The 18,375-nt window shown below is 38.0% G+C and overlaps 1 protein-coding gene and 1 pseudogene across 1 annotated transcript; both read left to right on the forward strand.

Annotated features, from left to right (window-relative positions):
• On the forward strand, positions 10,101-12,474 carry LOC104715509 (annotated as a pseudogene).
• Positions 16,796-18,328, forward strand: LOC104711578 (probable calcium-binding protein CML20). Its single transcript, XM_010428278.2, has 6 exons — positions 16,796-16,882; positions 17,230-17,384; positions 17,481-17,508; positions 17,609-17,761; positions 17,856-17,958; positions 18,056-18,328. Exons 1-6 carry the CDS (start codon positions 16,880-16,882, stop codon positions 18,121-18,123), a joined length of 510 nt encoding a protein of 169 aa, XP_010426580.1. The 5' UTR covers positions 16,796-16,879; the 3' UTR covers positions 18,124-18,328.

An 18,375-nucleotide genomic window follows, 5' to 3' on the forward strand; every position in this document is an offset into this window, starting at 1 on the left:
GGCAATATCACCTTGAATTGAAAGTGTCGTTACAAAAAGTCATTATCGTAGACAAATTTGGTCCGTTTGTGTGGCTTCGACTCTATCGACCGTTGCTATGTCCCCACTCAATCACAACAATCTTTTTTTTTTTGTTGTTGTTAAAGACTCAATCACAACAATCGATCATTCAATTTGGTCCAACAGCTTTGGTTTGGTTCAATGTCTTCGTAAGAAAAATGTCAAATCTCTTGTTGCATGATGGGGTTGGTTTTCGTAATTGCTTTTATTTGTTTGGTGATGTATTTACCAATAATATCACTATCTAAATCAACATTACAAAAGTTTACTAGCACTGGTAAAGAATTATGATCAGATCCAATAATTTTTTTTAATATAATTTGAACAAAGTCACATATATCTTCTTTAGTTCTTAACTATAATAAAGTTTTAATTATATGTTAATAAAAATGAGAGGACCTTAAAATAGTTATTCAAAACTTGTTTTGTTAATAGTTCTTTTTGTTAAACAAATGTTGATTTGTCGCATTTTAAGGTGAGCCACCCGAATATAATATCAAACTACACAAAGATGGCCTATATGATCTCAATGATAGATTAGCTATGAATTTTATGATACACTATTATATTAACTACTACAATTGTTGTCTTAGTTAAATAAATTCAGAGTGGGTTATATAGCTCCCCCCATGTGCCTAATACATTATTAGTTATTACCTTCCACAATAACCTATTTCACGAATAATTAAGAGAACAAGTAGACCATATATGCATGCATATAGCCATATCAAGTTGCTATTAGAAGTTTAAAAACAGATGCACAATAAACACATTACTCATGTTCTTATAAACTTATGATTAAAATCTAGCACTGTTAGTAGCCCAAACTCAATTATAAGTCTAATGAGAATAAGATTAAAACACACATAAAATATACGTCCACTAGCTTGTCGAATGAATATACTCTTTATTAACAACCGAGATGATATATGTGACCAAATCAGTAGTTTTTGTGGTTGCTAAGTCAAAATTCTTAACAACCGAGATAAACACTTTATCAAAATTTATTCCTCGTTCATCACCTATACTAATAAAAGAGACGATTGATTCTAGTGAAAGTAACATTTTTTTTTTTAATATAAAGTATGAGAAACTTTATTGCTTAATTCGCTACCTCCTTTTCATACACAAATCTCCTTTTGATAAAAATATACTCCCTCTGATGTGATCGCAGGACGCGACCTCAGCCAAAAAGACCAAGACACGCCGGACGCGACCGAGACGCCTGACCAAGACGCATCGGACGCGACCAGGGCAACCTCTTCAGACGTGGCCAAGGCTCCAACGATCCTTCCCGGAGCCACCACACGTTCCAAGAGCTCAGCAAAGGCGGCCAAACAGCGGCTCAACCTATTTGTCCGAACCTACGTCCGACACCAGCCACCCAACGAAGACTCCGAAGGCTCAGTCCGCTTAGTCTTCACTCTTACCCAAGAGTGAAGACGGTCAAGTCGTTAAGCGAGGAAGTGTACTCTTTTTCCTCACTCCGGGTTTGTCCCAATGGGTTTACCGGAGGAGGTTTTAACGAGGCATGGAGCTAAACGCAAAACGCCTAAAGGCTAAGTTGCTTCACGCGCAAGGCCAAGGCGGTTATCTCTCTTTCCCTCTTATTTTTGGTTTAATTTTGAACTTGAGAATATTCTCTTTTGATCCTATGTTTGTGAACGTTGGAGAGTGTTTGTGGCTAAGCGTGTTAGTCAAAAGGTGGCGATGTGTTCTCTTTGTAAAGGGGACACGTCAAAAGGACGATGTGCGGATCAAGATGAATCCGCGTGTCCTTAAGCTCCTATCTAGACCTAGCTATTTAAACTCTCCTTAAGCCCTTGTTCCTCCTTAGACTTGTATGAAAATAAAACTTTTCCTCAAGAGAGATTCTTGAAACTTGTCTCACTCTTCTCTTTCTTCAATCCGGGATTGAACCTTGAGAAAACCCTAACAAGCCGCGAACCGGGTTCGCCCTTGTTAGCGACCGTATCAAGAGGAGAGCCAAACCTCTTGTGTCGTCAATCGATCCATCCGTATTTTCCCTCACCTCGTTTCCATCTGTCCTCTTCTTAAGCTCGAGTCCTCTTTCATCTTTCTCGAGCCCCCTCGAACCACCTCAAATCATTCCCGCTATCGTTTCCCTCGTAGACGTCCACCCGCTCGTTCCGCATCCGTACTGTCCGATTGAACCGTTCGTGGCTTCTCGACGTATCTCCCGAACGGCTCGTTTGAATTCCTTCAAACTCCGTTTCCCTCGTTTGATTCTCTCCTAGATCCGAAGCCCAGAACCTCGGCCGTGAACAGCTTCACCGACTGAAAGTTGGCCGAGAGCTCAAGCCGCGTCCGTACCGCGATCGTACCGTGACCGTGTCCTCGGGTCACATCAGCTTGGTATCAGAGCTTCAAAGCTCCTACGAGGTTGTTTCTTTCCAGAACTCTCTGTTCCTTTAAAGTTTCAATCTTTGAGTTTAAAGCTTGCATCTTTTAGCTCCATAGGACTCGCTTGTTCTTTTTGGTTTAATTTGGTGCATGCTTAGGATTGTCTTTCGTCCGCTTAGGTTGTTAGAATTCGCATTTGTTCTTCGTGTTCATATCTCTGTTCCTTTGTGTTCTTGCGAGCTCACTTTTAGATCCATAAAGCTAGTTTCGCGATTAGTTTTTGTGTTTCCGGTCTTAGGCATAAAGCAATTCTTGTCGCGTAGCACTTTTACTTTTGCTTTTGCTTTATTTGTTTTAGTCATAGGATTGCATGTGTCATAGCTGTCCTCAATCATTGTTAGTGAAACGAATCTTTGTGTGGTCCTCTTGAGCGTGTGAGACTCACGTGTGGTATTCTTTTTGCGAGGTTTAAATTCAAACTTATACCGCGGAGCCACGCCACGTCACCAACAACCAGTCCGTACGATGGCCGAAGAAATTCCACCAGCGCCACCAGAGATTGGTGTCACCCTCGCCGCATTACAAACCGGCCTAGAGCAACTAGCTGATCGCCTCACGAGGATTGAACTTATGAATCCTCCTCGCGAAGATCCGTTACCCGCGAGGCGACCACGACGCGAGCCGGCGAGTGATCAGTCCGATGAGGACTTTGAACCGAGGCCTAGACGACGACACCGCCATGATGATCAAGACGACGAGGGTCCGAGAAGTTACGAGCCGAACCACAAGATGGTCCCACCAACGTTCGCAAGCAAGTCAGACCCCGAGGCCTATCTTGAATGGGAAAGTCGCATGGACCACTTGAACTCGTGCCATGCCTATCCGGAGCTATGAAAGGTCCAATATGCGGTGGCACAATTCACCGATCACGCCCTTACCTGGTGGGATCGACTGGAAGCTGAACAACGACGCAACCGCGACCGACCCATCACTGTTTGGGAGGTCTTGAAAGCAGAGATGCAAAGGCGCTACATGCCTCCCTACTACCACCGCGAGCTCCAGAAGAAGTTTCGGCGACTAACGCAAGGCGCACGGAACGTGGAGGAGTATTACGAAGAATTTGAACACTTGCGCAACCGGTTGCAAGTCGATGACTCCGAAGAGTCACTCATGGCTCAGTTCTTGGACGGATTGCAAGAACGCATTGCACGCAAGGTCGAGCGCCAACCCTATCAAACTTTTGAGGAGTTGTTGCATCTCTCGGTGCAAATAGAGACTCAAATCAAGAAGAAGAGCGCCTCTGCGCCTCGTGGCCGAACCCAAGGAGCTACCAATTGGACTCCTAACGCGTCGCCATCAAACCGATTGCCGGAAAAACCAAAGGCGACCAGCGCGGACTCAAGGTTCAAACCTAGGGAGCCGGCCACCAATGAGCGCCAAGATCCGCGACGCAACACCACCGACGTCCGGAGCCGCGACATTGTATGTTTCAAGTGTCAAGGGAGAGGCCATTACGCTCGTGATTGTCCGAACGCACGGACGATGATACTGACTGAGGCTGGCGAGATCGAGTCCGACGATGAGGCCACTGAAGAAATGGTGCGAGGAGAAACTGAGCTGGAAGAAGCTGTTGCGGAACCCGAGGTCGGAGAACTGCTCATGATACGCCGCATCCTGAACGCCGGTGTAGCCACGGATGACGCCAACCAACGTGACAACATTTTCCACACGAGATGCACTGTAAGTGGTCGCGTTTGTGGCTTGATCATAGATGGAGGTTCTTGCACTAATGTGGCAAGTTCCAGTCTTGTCAAGAAACTTTCTCTTGAAACCACAAACCACCCTCGCCCTTATCGCTTGAGATGGTTAAATGATAAGACCGTGATCCAAGTAAAGGAACAAGTCACGGTCCCATTCAGTATCGGTCCGTATAAGGATCAAGTTCTTTGTGATGTGGTGCCTATGCAAGCTAGCCACCTCTTATTGGGGCGCCCATGGCAGTTTGATAAGCGCACCACACACTGCGGCCATACTAACCAATACTTTTTCGTTCATGACAACAAACGTATTTGCTTGAAACCCTTGAGCCCCACGCAAGTACATGAAATGCAAGACAAGTTGTCTAAAGACTCGAACGATAAAAAGAATTTCCTGATTCAATATGGTGATGTTAGAAAGTCCCTTAAGGACTCAGCCCAAGTGATTTTGATGTTGTTTCGAGATGCATTGCTTTCAGGTCTTGATGGTTCACTAGAAGCCTTACCGGAGGTCATACGCGGCGTCCTCAAGCGATTCGCCGATGTGTTCCCCGAAGAACTCCCCGAAGGCCTACCACCGATCAGAGGTATCGAACATCAGATCGATCTAGTCCCAGGAGCGCAGCTTCCCAACCGGCCAGCCTACCGTGTCAACCCCGAAGAGGCGAAGGAGCTTGAGCGACAAGTCAAAGAGCTCATGGCGCAAGGTTACGTCCGAGAGAGTTTGAGTCCGTGTGCTGTACCAGTGCTACTAGTCCCGAAGAAAGACGGATCATGGAGGATGTGCGTTGACTGTCGAGCCGTCAACAACATCACTATCAAATACCGCCACCCCATTCCACGCCTCGATGACATGCTAGACGAGCTTAGCGGCGCCAGTGTCTTCTCAAAGATCGATCTGAAGAGCGGCTACCATCAAGTTCGGATGAAGGAGGGTGACGAGTGGAAAACGGCCTTCAAGACAAAACAGGGTTTGTACGAATGGCTGGTAATGCCATTCGGTCTTTCTAACGCCCCCTCTACCTTTATGCGTCTTATGAACCATGTTTTGAGATCGTTTATCAATAAATTCGTAGTGGTTTATTTTGATGATATATTGGTATATAGCTCTAGTTTGACTGATCATGTTAAACACCTAGAGGCTGTCTTGTTTACCCTCCGCGAAGAGCAACTCTACGCAAACTTGAAAAAGTGCGTGTTTGCTGCTGATGAATTGGTCTTTTTAGGCTTTGTTGTGAGTTCGCAGGGCCTCAAGGTCGATGGAGAGAAGATACGCGCAATAGAGGAGTGGCCCACGCCCACGAGCATCACTCAAGTCCGGTCGTTCCACGGCCTAGCCAGTTTTTACCGGAGGTTTGTGCGAGATTTCAGTACGATCGCCGCGCCTCTCACCTCCGTGATCAAGAAGAACAGCGAGTTTCGATGGGGAGAGGAACAAGACAAGGCGTTCACCGAGCTCAAGAAACGCCTCACGCAAGCACCCTTGCTTACATTGCCCGACTTCAACAAAACTTTTGAGGTTGAGTGCGATGCGTCGGGAGTTGGAGTCGGAGCTGTCCTGACTCAAGGAGGCAAACCGGTGGCGTACTTTAGTGAGAAGCTTAGTGGAGCTACGCTTAATTACCCTACGTATGACAAGGAGTTATACGCCCTCGTTCGTGCCATGGAGGTTTGGCAACATTATCTATTGGCGAGAGAGTTTGTGATTCACACTGATCACGAAACTCTCAAGCACCTCCGCGGCCAGACCAACCTCAAGAGACGTCATGCGAAATGGTTGGAGTTCATTGAGTCGTTTCCATACGTCATTAAGTACAAGAAGGGCAAGGAGAACGTAGTCGCCGACGCCTTGTCGAGACGGCATGCACTAATCACCACAATGGACGCGCGCGTATTGGGTTTTGAAAGCATCAAAGATGCTTATGCTGGAGATGCTGAGTTTGGAGATTGCTTCCAGAACCATGGGAAAGGAATCTACACCGAGTTCTACATTCACGAGGGTTTCCTGTTCAGAGGTCGAAGGCTGTGTATACCAAATGGTTCTATCCGGGAGTTGCTAGTTCGTGAAGCCCATAGTGGAGGTTTAGCGGGTCATTTTGGCATCACCAAGACCTTGGCCGTGCTCAAGGAGCATTTTTACTGGCCAAAGATGCGAAGTATGGTAGAGAAGCACGTCGGCCGTTGCATAGCTTGTCGCACCTCCAAGTCGACAACTCACCCGCATGGCCTCTACATGCCTTTGCCCGTGTCCACCGCACCATGGATCGATCTCTCCATGGATTTCATCCTCGGCCTACCCCTCTTGGCGCATAAAGATAGTATCATGGTGGTTGTTGATAGGTTCTCGAAGATGGCTCACTTCATTCCATGCAATAAGAACAATGATGCTGTGCTATTGGCGAACTTGTTCTTTAGTCAGGTTGTAAGGCTTCATGGCATTCCGCGCACCATCATATCCGATCGGGATCCCAAGTTCCTTGGTCACTTCTGGCGAACTATTTGGCGCAAGCTCGGGACGAAGTTACTGTACTCCACCGCGGCTCACCCTCAGACCGACGGCCAAACGGAGGTCGTCAACAGATCAATAGGCGCCTTACTCCGCACAGCTATCGCCAGCAACAAAGGCTCCTGGCTCGAGTGCATTCCGATCATCGAGTTTGCATACAACCAAGCGGTGCATTCAGCTACGAAAAGGTCGCCATTCGAGGTCGCATACGGATTCAAGCCTTTGACGCCCCTGGATCTCCTCCCTATACCACCGAATGAAGCCGAGAATCAAGACGGAGTCGCACGAGCAGAAATGGTCAAGGCTTTGCACGAGGAGGTCCGAGCCAACATAGAGCGAAGGAACGAGCAGTATGCACGCTTCCTCAACCGAGGACGTAAACCGATGCTGTTCAAACCTGGTGATTGGGTCTGGTTACACTTAAGGCCGGAGAGGTTCCAGCAGAAACGCAAGGACAAGCTCAGCCCGCGAGGAGATGGCCCATTCCGAGTCATCGAGAAGATCAACGATAACGCCTACCGACTTGAGCTTNAATAGAACCTAATTTTCTATATTTTTGGTCTAGTTTTGGATATAAATTTTCGCCTGAAAGATGTAAACACATTTTATTTACATGAGTTGTGAAATAGAACAGAGTTATTCGATGGTGAAAAGAGAAATTAGTTAGAAAATACTGTATGTATGTATGTATTCACTAATTAATTAAGTTAACAAAATGGAGCTTCATTAAAGAGAGATTATTCAATTCTGCATGTTTTTAAAACATAATTTTTGTAACGTTTTAAAATTATTTTCTTGTATTCATTTCTTGCAGCAACATGCACGTACGTTTCATTTGTTGTAACGCCCTAGTACTTTTTTAACTATTAATAAGGTGCTGATGGATTTGTGATGAGAATTATATTATTTTCTTCCATGCACGAAAGTGAGGGAGATGCTGCTTATAGGAAGAAAATTACAATAGAAATATAACCTACTTTCTTTATATCATAAGATAAATACTAATATGAGGAAATATTCACAAATAACTTTAAGGTATTCCATTTGGGAAGTGAATTGAATAATGAACACGAAACACTTCTACTCTTGTCAATAGTAATGAATTACTATAAAGAAAGGTTTGTTGGCTTCTCAGCCTTTACAAGATCCTGGTAATGGTGAAAGTATGTGCATATTTTGCTAAGTGATCCGCTATTTGATTTTCCATTTGGGAAGTGTGAACGCAGAAGACTATGCCGAATTATCAGTTACTAATGTGTTTATGTTTGTTATATGAGAAAATTATTAGTTACTTTCATATAAGTAGGGTATGATTTCTATTTGTTTATCCATGGAGAAGACGTATACCTGTAGTTTCCAAATATATACGAAACATGCATACATATCTGAGAAGACATTCGAAAATTATTTTACTATTGTAATATATGGTTCATTCTAGTTCTTCCATACTAATAAGCTCTTTCATCAAGGAAGAACTGGTTTTTGGTGCAACACTTTCATATTTTCAATATATTGTAACAAGATCTGAATAACTTGTATTAATTCATTCATATGGAGACACGAGCTCGTGAATCAGTGAAACTTGCATTATTCATGGGACCTTTTTGGCCCACAAAAAAAGTGTTAGAATACAAAATTTGTGTGTTTGGAGTTTGGACTATGGAACGATCGATATATATGTACTTCTTTAACTGATTTGAATGTTTTATATATACGTTCCAACTCACTCTAGATGTTCTAAATTCCTCCACTTGTTTTCAACATAAAAAAAAAACATATGAATTATATAGAAAACAAATCCAAAATCCATGTTTTAAGTTTTAACTCCTTTTGGCACCGAAAAATGTATCTTCTTTAGATCATTCATCAGCTATTTTGCCTAAACTATAGTTTTAACAATATGATTTGGGCATCTCCAACCCCACTCTATTTTAGAGTCAAAACTCTATTATAGAACAACATTTGCTCCAATCCTACTTTATATTTTACTCTAAAATAGAGAAAATGATAGGATTGTTCTATATATAGAGCAACTCTATTCTCACCTCTATTTTTTTACACTACCTCTATTTTCAACTATAAAATAGAATAATACATTAAAGGAAAACAATGCTCTATTTTAGAGTTACTCCATTTTAGAGAAAAAAATAGAGATATACATTGGAGATGGTCTTAATCAAAGAATAGGATCAACTAAATTTAATTTAAATAGTACTCCCTCTGTCTCACAAAGATTGATATTTTAGGATATATTTTTGTCCCACAAAGATTGATGTTTTGCAAATTTCAAGAAGTAATCATTTAAAATATTAATNAAATTTTGAATTGTTATTGGTTTATATTTTCTCTCTTTACCAAAAAGTAATTATAAATTAATTAACAAATAAAAACTAAAAATTTTCTTAATATATGTGAAAGTCTCAAAACATTAATCTTCATGAGACAGAGGAAGTATATACTTTTACATATCCAAAAGATGATAAGCACTCGTGTGGTCGATATCTCATGTCCTGTTCTTTATAATTCGATTCTTTTGGTAAGTTCTAGGGTGGCTATAAAAGCTTACCATTGTAGAAGCGTGCGTGCATGCGGTGGTGAAGGATAAAGTGAGCTTCTCATTGTTTTTCTTCATAATTTTTCATATTTGATTCTTTTTTTTTTTAATGTTGGATTGAGGTTCGCCAATGTGATTTTGCAGGTCATATTTGAGCATCTCTAATGGTCCTCTATTTTTTCCTTTATTTATAGAGGAACTCTATTTTTTCCTCTCTTCTATAAATAGAAGAAAAAATAGTAATCTCTATTTTAGAGGTGAGAATATAGATGGGTTGGAGTAAACTCACCTCTATTATAGAGATCTCTATTATAGAAGAAAAAAATAGGGAAAACCATTGGATATTTTCTTATACAGATTAACTATTTTATTCAAAATTTAGAAAATTAAATTTATGTGTAGATATAGTAAACTTTTGGGCATGCCATGATACATTTATATAAGAACGAGTTTAGTTATATTGTGGAATCACGATCACGTCAAAAGTGGAATTTACGAATTTACATTGGACGAACAATCAGTACCGTGCCCAGGTTTATCGGGGCTTAAGGTAAGCTTAAAAAATTGGAGGTCATTTTAATATTTTTAAAATTTAATCAAATATTAAAAAATCAAAATTAGAATTAAATAAATATTTCAAATTCAAAATTATAGAAATTATTTGCAAAACAAATATAAATCTAAAAAACTAAGACATAATCGTTTTTTCTTCTGTTTCACTAAATTATTTACCAACTTCTCGTAATCTTTCTTGTTTCTGTTTCACAAGCTTACTCGATTCTTCATAATTTAAGGGTATTGTTTTCTTTTTTTTTATACTTATAAAAATTATATATATATATATTTAAAGAAGTCTTACATGGATTGTTTAGGTAATAATAAGACTCCTAAAACCATAATGATACACCATAATTTTCAGAATTTAAGGTAAAAAAAACTATATATTTTGGGGGCCCGACGCAAATGCCTTTTTCATTAATCATAGGCACGGCCCTGCGAACAATCGGTAAGAATAAATCAAGCAAAAGGTGCATAGTACTGCATGAATCAATAATCATGATCATATACATAAGTGTAACATATATATATATATATATATATCAAATTTTAGTTTTAACATTTAATGATCGAAATTCTTAGAACAAATTTAATTCAATTCGTGTGACTATTTTCAAAAAAAAATTATTTCTTTCTGATGTTTCCAAAAGAAGATTCAACTGCACGTCAACCGTTTCCATTTAAGGTTTCGAATGTGATGATTATCATAGAGCACCACATTCTTCTGATATAAAAGTGTACCGTATATCATGAATAAATATTAGAAATGGTAGTGCAAGCCTATATATTCAATGCAGCAATGCGGCTAATCAAACTCTAACGAGTAAAAGACCCTCCACCTGACTCTACCCGCAATATTGAGTTATGACTTAATGATCATCGGCTATGATGTTGTGGTCCAAACATAATGAGTCTGCTGAGGTTGGTTCACACTGTCTAAACTGGACCCTTTTTTGGTTCAACAACTAGTTCAGGCAGTAAAGTATTATTTAATACAGTTAGTTCAACCGGCCATGAGAAGCTTTTTCCCTGATTGGACATTAGTGATTTACACGTTGTGATACCTCCAATATATATGATCTTCAACAATCTAAGTTTGACCTAGCTCCAATTCCTATTTTGTTTCTAGCTACTCGAATCAAAATCTCGTTGCTAATCTTATCATATATCCCAAAAAGGTTATATATTTTGATCAAGATGAGCAAGTGTAAATGACCGTAGACAGCTTTATGTATGGTTTAGTTATTGGGCCGTAAGAAACCAACTGGACCAATAATATATCCATAGAAACAATCCTAAAAGAAGTCAAATCCATATCGTTTGCTAAAATCTAAAAACAGTATCTTTTAATCTCGAAAGGACATTATATAAAGATGATGATGATGATGATGTTACAACATTTAAGGTCGTTATATCAACCCACTAGTTTTTTTCATATACATAAAACTCATAAAAGCAATTTTGTATCAGACTTTTACTCATAAAGATACCTTTATTCTAATAACAAAAAGAAGAATTTCCAAAATTTTCAGGTATTTAAACCTTTTATGCAACACCAACTTGTGTTAGCTTAGTTATTTCTAGGTACACATTACATAATTTAATAAAATTAAAATAAACAATTCTAAAAAAATCCATGTCATTATCATGATTTGGGCCGGCCCAATATCTCTGAGTCGACTATATCTTCTCCACTTCCTTTATAACTAATCTTCAACTCAACCTCTTTCTCTCTCTCCCTCTAACCTTTTCACCCAATTTTTTCGACTTAATTACCAAAAAAACCAGCCATTGATCGTAAAACCTTTCCTCCACCGCACACCCCCTCGCCGGGGGTAGTGCGTCGTCTCCACGCGCCTCCTTCTTCTTCTTCTACTTCTCTCTTGAAACAGCACTCTTGGTCTCCGGATCTGATCCGCGAAGAAGCTTGGTCAAAACGCCAAGATGTCTCCCGTCGCCACCGTTACCTTCGCCGGGGAAAGAGCTTGACCGATGAAGATCTCGACGAGCTCAAAGCGAGTTTCGAACTCGGATTCGGATTCGGATCTCCAGAGATCGCAGATCAGAGACTCTCCGACACGCTTCCCGCGCTGGAACTCTACTTCGCCGTTCAGAAAAGCTACAACGACGCCGTTTCTAACAAATCCACCACGTCGTCTTCTTCACTCTCCTCCGACGGCGATACCAGTCCTCACAACTCCGTATACCGAAACAGTACGTATAAATCGATACACACAACACATATATATTTATAGAGACAATTCACTGATTATAAATATCAATTTTTGTTTTTGTTTGAATAGGCGATGATCCGCAAACGGTGAAGACGAAGCTGAAGCAGTGGGCGAGAGTGGTGGCGTGCACCGTGAATCAATCGCCTCCGAGATGAGAATGATTATAACGGCGTTAAATTTAAACGTGGTGGGGATGAAGGTTAATTCCGGAACGGGATACGTAAATTGAAACGGCCAAACAAGTCAGGTGGAGTTCAGTCAGCATTGTAATATTATTTATTACACAACACTATATAGTAGTATATAATTATGTTTGGGACACAACTTGTTTATATAGATTACATTATTGTTTAATGTATATTGTTGCATGATTTGATTTGATTTGATTTGATATATACAACAGAGCTCCATTTGCAAAAGTATATTCTTAGATTCTGTTAAGTCTTGACTTTTGTCAGGCATGGGCGTGGCGTGGTGGTGGCTTCTGTAGTTCTGTTAAGCTTGATAAATGATTAAAATAAAGTAAACTTACGTGATTTTTGTGTATGTTGGTTAATTTCAGATAAAACTGATTTTGATTCAAATCATACGTGTATAACTGATATGAATACTTCTTCCAATCACAAACACTTGTCATCATCTATTAACATTGTTGTCGTTGATATGGTACAATGTTGGCATGTTAATGATCAATGGTTAGAAAAATACAGTAATCGTCAATTAGTTTTGATTAAAAATACAAATACAAGTTTCATGAAATCTTCATGTTACATTCTCTTCCTCTTTAAATTAAATTCCAGAAAATCAACCTCAGAAAGTCTTTTAGCTTTAATAAGTTATCATCCACGTATGACTAATATGCATTGGGGACAATGAATCTACTACACTTGTATTCTAGAGAGATTGGCACTATGGCACACTTTTGATGAAAGTGTTTGCATTCTAGCATACTTTCTATCCATGAGACATCTTTTTACAACTTTTTACACTGTTCACATAATTTTTGGACTATTTTGTCCTCTACATATAACAAGAATATGAGAGAGAGAGTTAAGATCAAACTAGAGTTTAAACAAAATAAAATGTGGGGACCATTTTTACTATCAACTAAAACAAATATAAATGTTCTATTTTTTTTTTGTCAACCATTGGACCACAATAGGCCCGCCCATTAGCCTAATCCCTACATTCGTAGGAAGCAGGACTCGATCCCAGGTGTGATGGTGCCTTGTGTATTAAAGACTTACCTTTGGCCACTGCACTAAGGTCACTTCACGTTCTATTTTTTTTATCTCAAACACTTTTATGTCATATTTTTTCTATTCTTCTTTTTACTTTTTTTTTTGTATCTCTTTTTTTTTCTTCTCTCTTTGTAAACACTTTATTTAATTATTATGACATATATGGTTGATTTTATTTTTGTGATTCATTATAATTATTTTTTTCCTATATTTTAAAATCCATTTTACTATACTTAAAATGAATAATATGTATAATTATTCATCTATAGTTTAATATTTGTTCATTATTATGTGGATACTTAAAGTATCTTATCCTGTGGATACTTATTTGTGGATGAGAAAGAGACATAACTCTTGGTTATTGAGTGTAAAGGAGAAAGAGAAGGAGATCAAGCTTTTTTCTTAGTGTTAAGAGAGAAACAGAACTGTCAGGATTTGGGAGAAGGAGGATTCGACGGGTCAAATCGTTTTGAAAGGTACTGAATTTTGGTATGGTTGTAGCTAAGAGATTTTCGTGCACTCGCCTTTTTACAGAAGTGAATTTAGGTTAATATTCTAGGAGATATTGACAGTTTTGTGGGGCGTTTCTTCTCATTCGCGGATTAACACCAGTGTTGCGGGGACGATTGCGGTTTCATCTAAAATCTGATGGTGCTGAAATTTTGTGGGAAGCTTCTGGACGTATATACCTTGCTTTTCACCGGAGGGATTAGAAAGTTAACGGTTAGTTTTGGTGTCGTGGTTTCATTTGTGAGGTTGTTCTTTTCTGTTTTTTTTGACAGTTTGTTTTCAATATTTGTTTGTTGTTGTGATTTGGTTGTAGGAACAAGTTTGGTTGTTATTAGCTATTGGAAAGCCTCTCATTTGGTTGTATTTAGTTTTGTGAATCACTTGTTAAGGTAAGTGCAGGACCATGGCTTATCTAAGCTGGAGATTTCTCTAATCTGCTTGTTTATGTGTTGTTTGGCTTGTTGATTGTTGATTGTTGATTAATGATTGTTGGTTGATGGTTAGAGATGTCTCTATTTCTTGTGTGTATAGCCCAGTAGATGGGAGGATTGCCTTACTGAGTGTTTATTAAATACTCATGCATTACAATATGTGTTTGTGGTGCAGGTAAAGGTAAAGTGTGACCGTGGAATCAGGGCGATGAAGAGGAGGATGTTCTAGTGGTTCGTTTGGTTGTCTGGCTTCTGTTAGGTTGCTAGAGTGGAGTCCTAGAATGTTGTTTAGGATTGCTGGTTCTTTGGATGTTGTTTGGATCATTAGTTTGTGATTGAAATTAATATTGGCTATTTATATTTATTGGATATTGGTAATGTTTTCCGTTGATGATTGTGATTGTGGTTAGGTGGCTAGTGGATATGGGACCACTAGTTGTAGTTTATTATTATATTATATTATATATTTATTATTAAAAAAAAGGGTCGGTCTTTTCATTTTGGTATCAGAGGATGAGAATATAAAAGTATAAGAATATATGTAAACTGACCACATGATATCCACGAGACAGTGACCATATATTTAGTTTCTTTGTGGCATCAACAATCAATTCCCATATGTTATTTTTTTAAGCGGTGTCCACGAGACAACGACCATATGGTGTCCACAAAATACTAACCATATAGTTAATTTACATGTAAATTAACCACATGATATCCACGAGACAGTGACCATTATTCAATTATAGTTGAATATATGTTAATTGTAATGTGGATGCTAAAAAAGTCTTATTACGTGGATACGTATTTGTGGATACTAATATCTTATTTGTGGATACTTATTTGGATACTTAAAATCAAATCCACATGGATGATGAGTTATACACATCCACTAAAAACTACTTGTGTTTTGGTGAAACAATCGTTGTTAACTATCAAACAATTTTAACCTCATCATATCCCCTAAAAAACTAAGCATGAGACCGTTCATTATATTATATCCTAAACCCTAAACCTCGAAACCCTAAATCCTAAACCCTAAACCCTAAAGCCTAAACCCAAAACCCTATACCCTAAAACTTAAATCCTAAACTTTAGACCTTAACCTTAGATCATAAACCATAATCATAAATTTAATTTCATAGAAATTTTAACAAATATAGTGAAATATGAAGATCTTTTACTATAAAACATGAAATTGACCTACCCCAACCTGTACACACTGAACCTTAATTTAGACCAAATTTTTGACTTCTTGCATTATATTCTTTATAAATTTCTAAATTCATTGATGTTGTTCGCTATTATGTGGATGGTTAACATGCATAGATGAATACTTATTTTTGGATGACCAGAGAAAAAAACATATGAATACCTAATTAATTAAATAATTTGTGGTTTAGTAAAGTAATCATGGTAAACTATCAAATGATTTTAATCTTTTATGTCCATAAAATCAAGTCCACATGGACGCTAAGTTATACACGTCCACTAAAAACTATTTGTGTTGGTGAAAGTCATTGTTAACTATCAAACAATTTTAACCTCATCATATCCCCTAAAAACCTAAGCATGAAACCGTTCATTATATCCTATACTAAACTCTAAACCCTACACCTCTAAGCTCTAAACCCTAAAACTCTGACCCCTAAATCCTAAATTTTAGATCATAAACCATAATCATAAATTTAATTTCATAGCAATTGTAACAAATGTAGCCAAATCTGAATAATTTTTACTAGTAAACATAAAACTGATGGTCAATAACAAATGAAAAAGATTTGATGGATGATATTATATATATTGAACATGAAACTAAATAATCACAAACATATAAGCATATAGATTTGATTTTGTAGATGATAAATATATCAAAATGCAAAATTAAAAGAAATGTATAAATGTGGCTAAGAAATATATATATTGTTATCTACCACTCAAGATTATTCAAACACATATATTAAAGAAAGGGAGTAAGATAAACAAATAAAATAAAAATTATTTGGAGATGGAGAGAGAGTTAGTGAGGGTGAGAAAAAAAAAGATAAAGGAAATGAAATAGAATAAAAAATAAAAAATAAAAGAAAGATGTATTGTTGGGAAGTAATATGTTTGGAGAGAGAGTTAAAAAGTAAGAAAGTAAAACAATATAAGAAAATAAGAAAAGTGTGTGGTGGTGCAAAAGTGTGTTAGAATGTAATTTTTTATAGAAAAGTGTGTTAGAATGCAAATATTTCTGTATTCTATAACAAGTTGATTTTGTGCCCAAGAGACCTCAAATAAGAAAACACGACATGATTAAAACTTAAATGATATAACAATTTGATTACAAATCTTAATCATGGTAAATCTTTCAATTTTTTTTTTATCTCTCGTGTAATTGGAGTAGCCCTCAGCCCCTCACAAGCTCCGTAAATGTTATTCTTTCTTTTATGCCTTAAGAGAAATTATGATGATTATTACTTTATTAGTGTGGGATTAAGTTGCTAGTTATGGGCCTGCACTATTAGGCCCATCTGACCCACTTCGTTACCGCTTTTTAGTTTTTTTACTTTTTAGTATGAAAGCAAAGAATAGGAAAGCAGAAACGTTAGATTTTTCTCCAGACGCGCAAATTGAAAGAGCTTTTGCTTCATCGATCGATCTGTTGGATTCATTGCTGAGATGGTTCGTTCGTACCTTTGACTGCTGCTTTTTGTCTTTCTTTTATCTGTAGCGATTAGGATCTATATTGTTAACACAATTTTGCATTATCGGTTATATAAGATCTGATTTGAAAACCGGGATATTTTTTGGAATCAGCGAATATTAGAATGAAGAAATTAGGGTTCTATGATTGAAGGTCATTATTATTATTACAATTGGTTAGATTTCATGAGAAACCCTTGTCGTGTTAAGAGCTGAGATTTTGTTTGAAGTGATTTAAGTTCTGCCTTGTGTTGTTGGGGTATGTTGAAGAAAAAAGATTCGAGACTTAATATGATAATTTTTGAATTTGGTGTTTGTTACTGCAGTCGAGTTTGTACAGAGGTGTTTCGAGGAAAGAGAAACCAAGACGTCATCATGGGTTGACAACGCAGAAGAGGCAAGAGATTAAGGAAGCTTTTGAGCTGTTTGACACTGATGGGTCTGGTACCATTGATGCTAAAGAGCTTAATGTTGCTATGAGGTAATCTTTGTGCTTTTTATGTTTCTCTTCGTTTTTACAAAGGTTTTACGTGATTTTGTTTTGGGAATTGATTTTTGAATTTACAATGTTTGATAGGGCGCTTGGTTTTGAAATGACGGAAGAGGTATTATTATTATTATTATTATTTCGGTTTTTCTAAGAAAGATTCGTTGTTTATTTTCTGATTCTTATAATACCTACCTCGATGTGTTGGTTTTTTGAAGCAAATCAACAAAATGATAGCTGATGTGGACAAAGATGGAAGTGGAGCCATTGATTTTGATGAGTTTGTTCATATGATGACTGCTAAGATTGGTGAAAGAGACACAAAAGAAGAGCTCACCAAAGCATTCCAGATCATTGATCTTGACAAAAATGTATTTTTACTCTTTAGTTTATGTACTTCATTCTAGAAATTACAATCTTAATTTCTCTAGATATTTGACCTACTACTTTCCTTCGAAATTTCAGGGGAAGATATCTGCTGATGATATTAAACGCATGGCAAAGGACTTGGGTGAGAATTTCACCGATGCTGAGATCAGAGAAATGGTTGAAGAAGCAGATCGAGACCGTAAGTTTCTTAATTTTTGTTTTTTCTCTTTCTCTTGTGCAGAGCTTTATTTGAGTAAGAAAGATATATGATCCACTACATAACTCAAAAACTGCAGATGATGGTGAAGTTAACATGGATGAGTTCATGCGGATGATGAGAAGAACAACTTATGGTGGTAACTAGAAAGGTCGTTGTTTTTAACAATATTGATGAGCTCTGAGGCCTATATGTTATCTGTAATTTTACTGAAAATATTTATTATCAGTTTTTATCTATAGCAGCTTATCTTCATGGGAAGTATTGGTCTCTGTCTTTGTATTGTAAGATGAACTGATGATGTATAAGCTGATGAGTCTACTGTGAAAACTTTAGGAGCGCGCATTGGTTACTTAATAAGTTCTGCTGAACCTCTTATGAGCATATATATAATTTGCG

Source organism: Camelina sativa, chromosome 9 (genome assembly GCF_000633955.1).
Source record: "Camelina sativa cultivar DH55 chromosome 9, Cs, whole genome shotgun sequence".
NCBI lineage: Eukaryota > Viridiplantae > Streptophyta > Magnoliopsida > Brassicales > Brassicaceae > Camelina > Camelina sativa.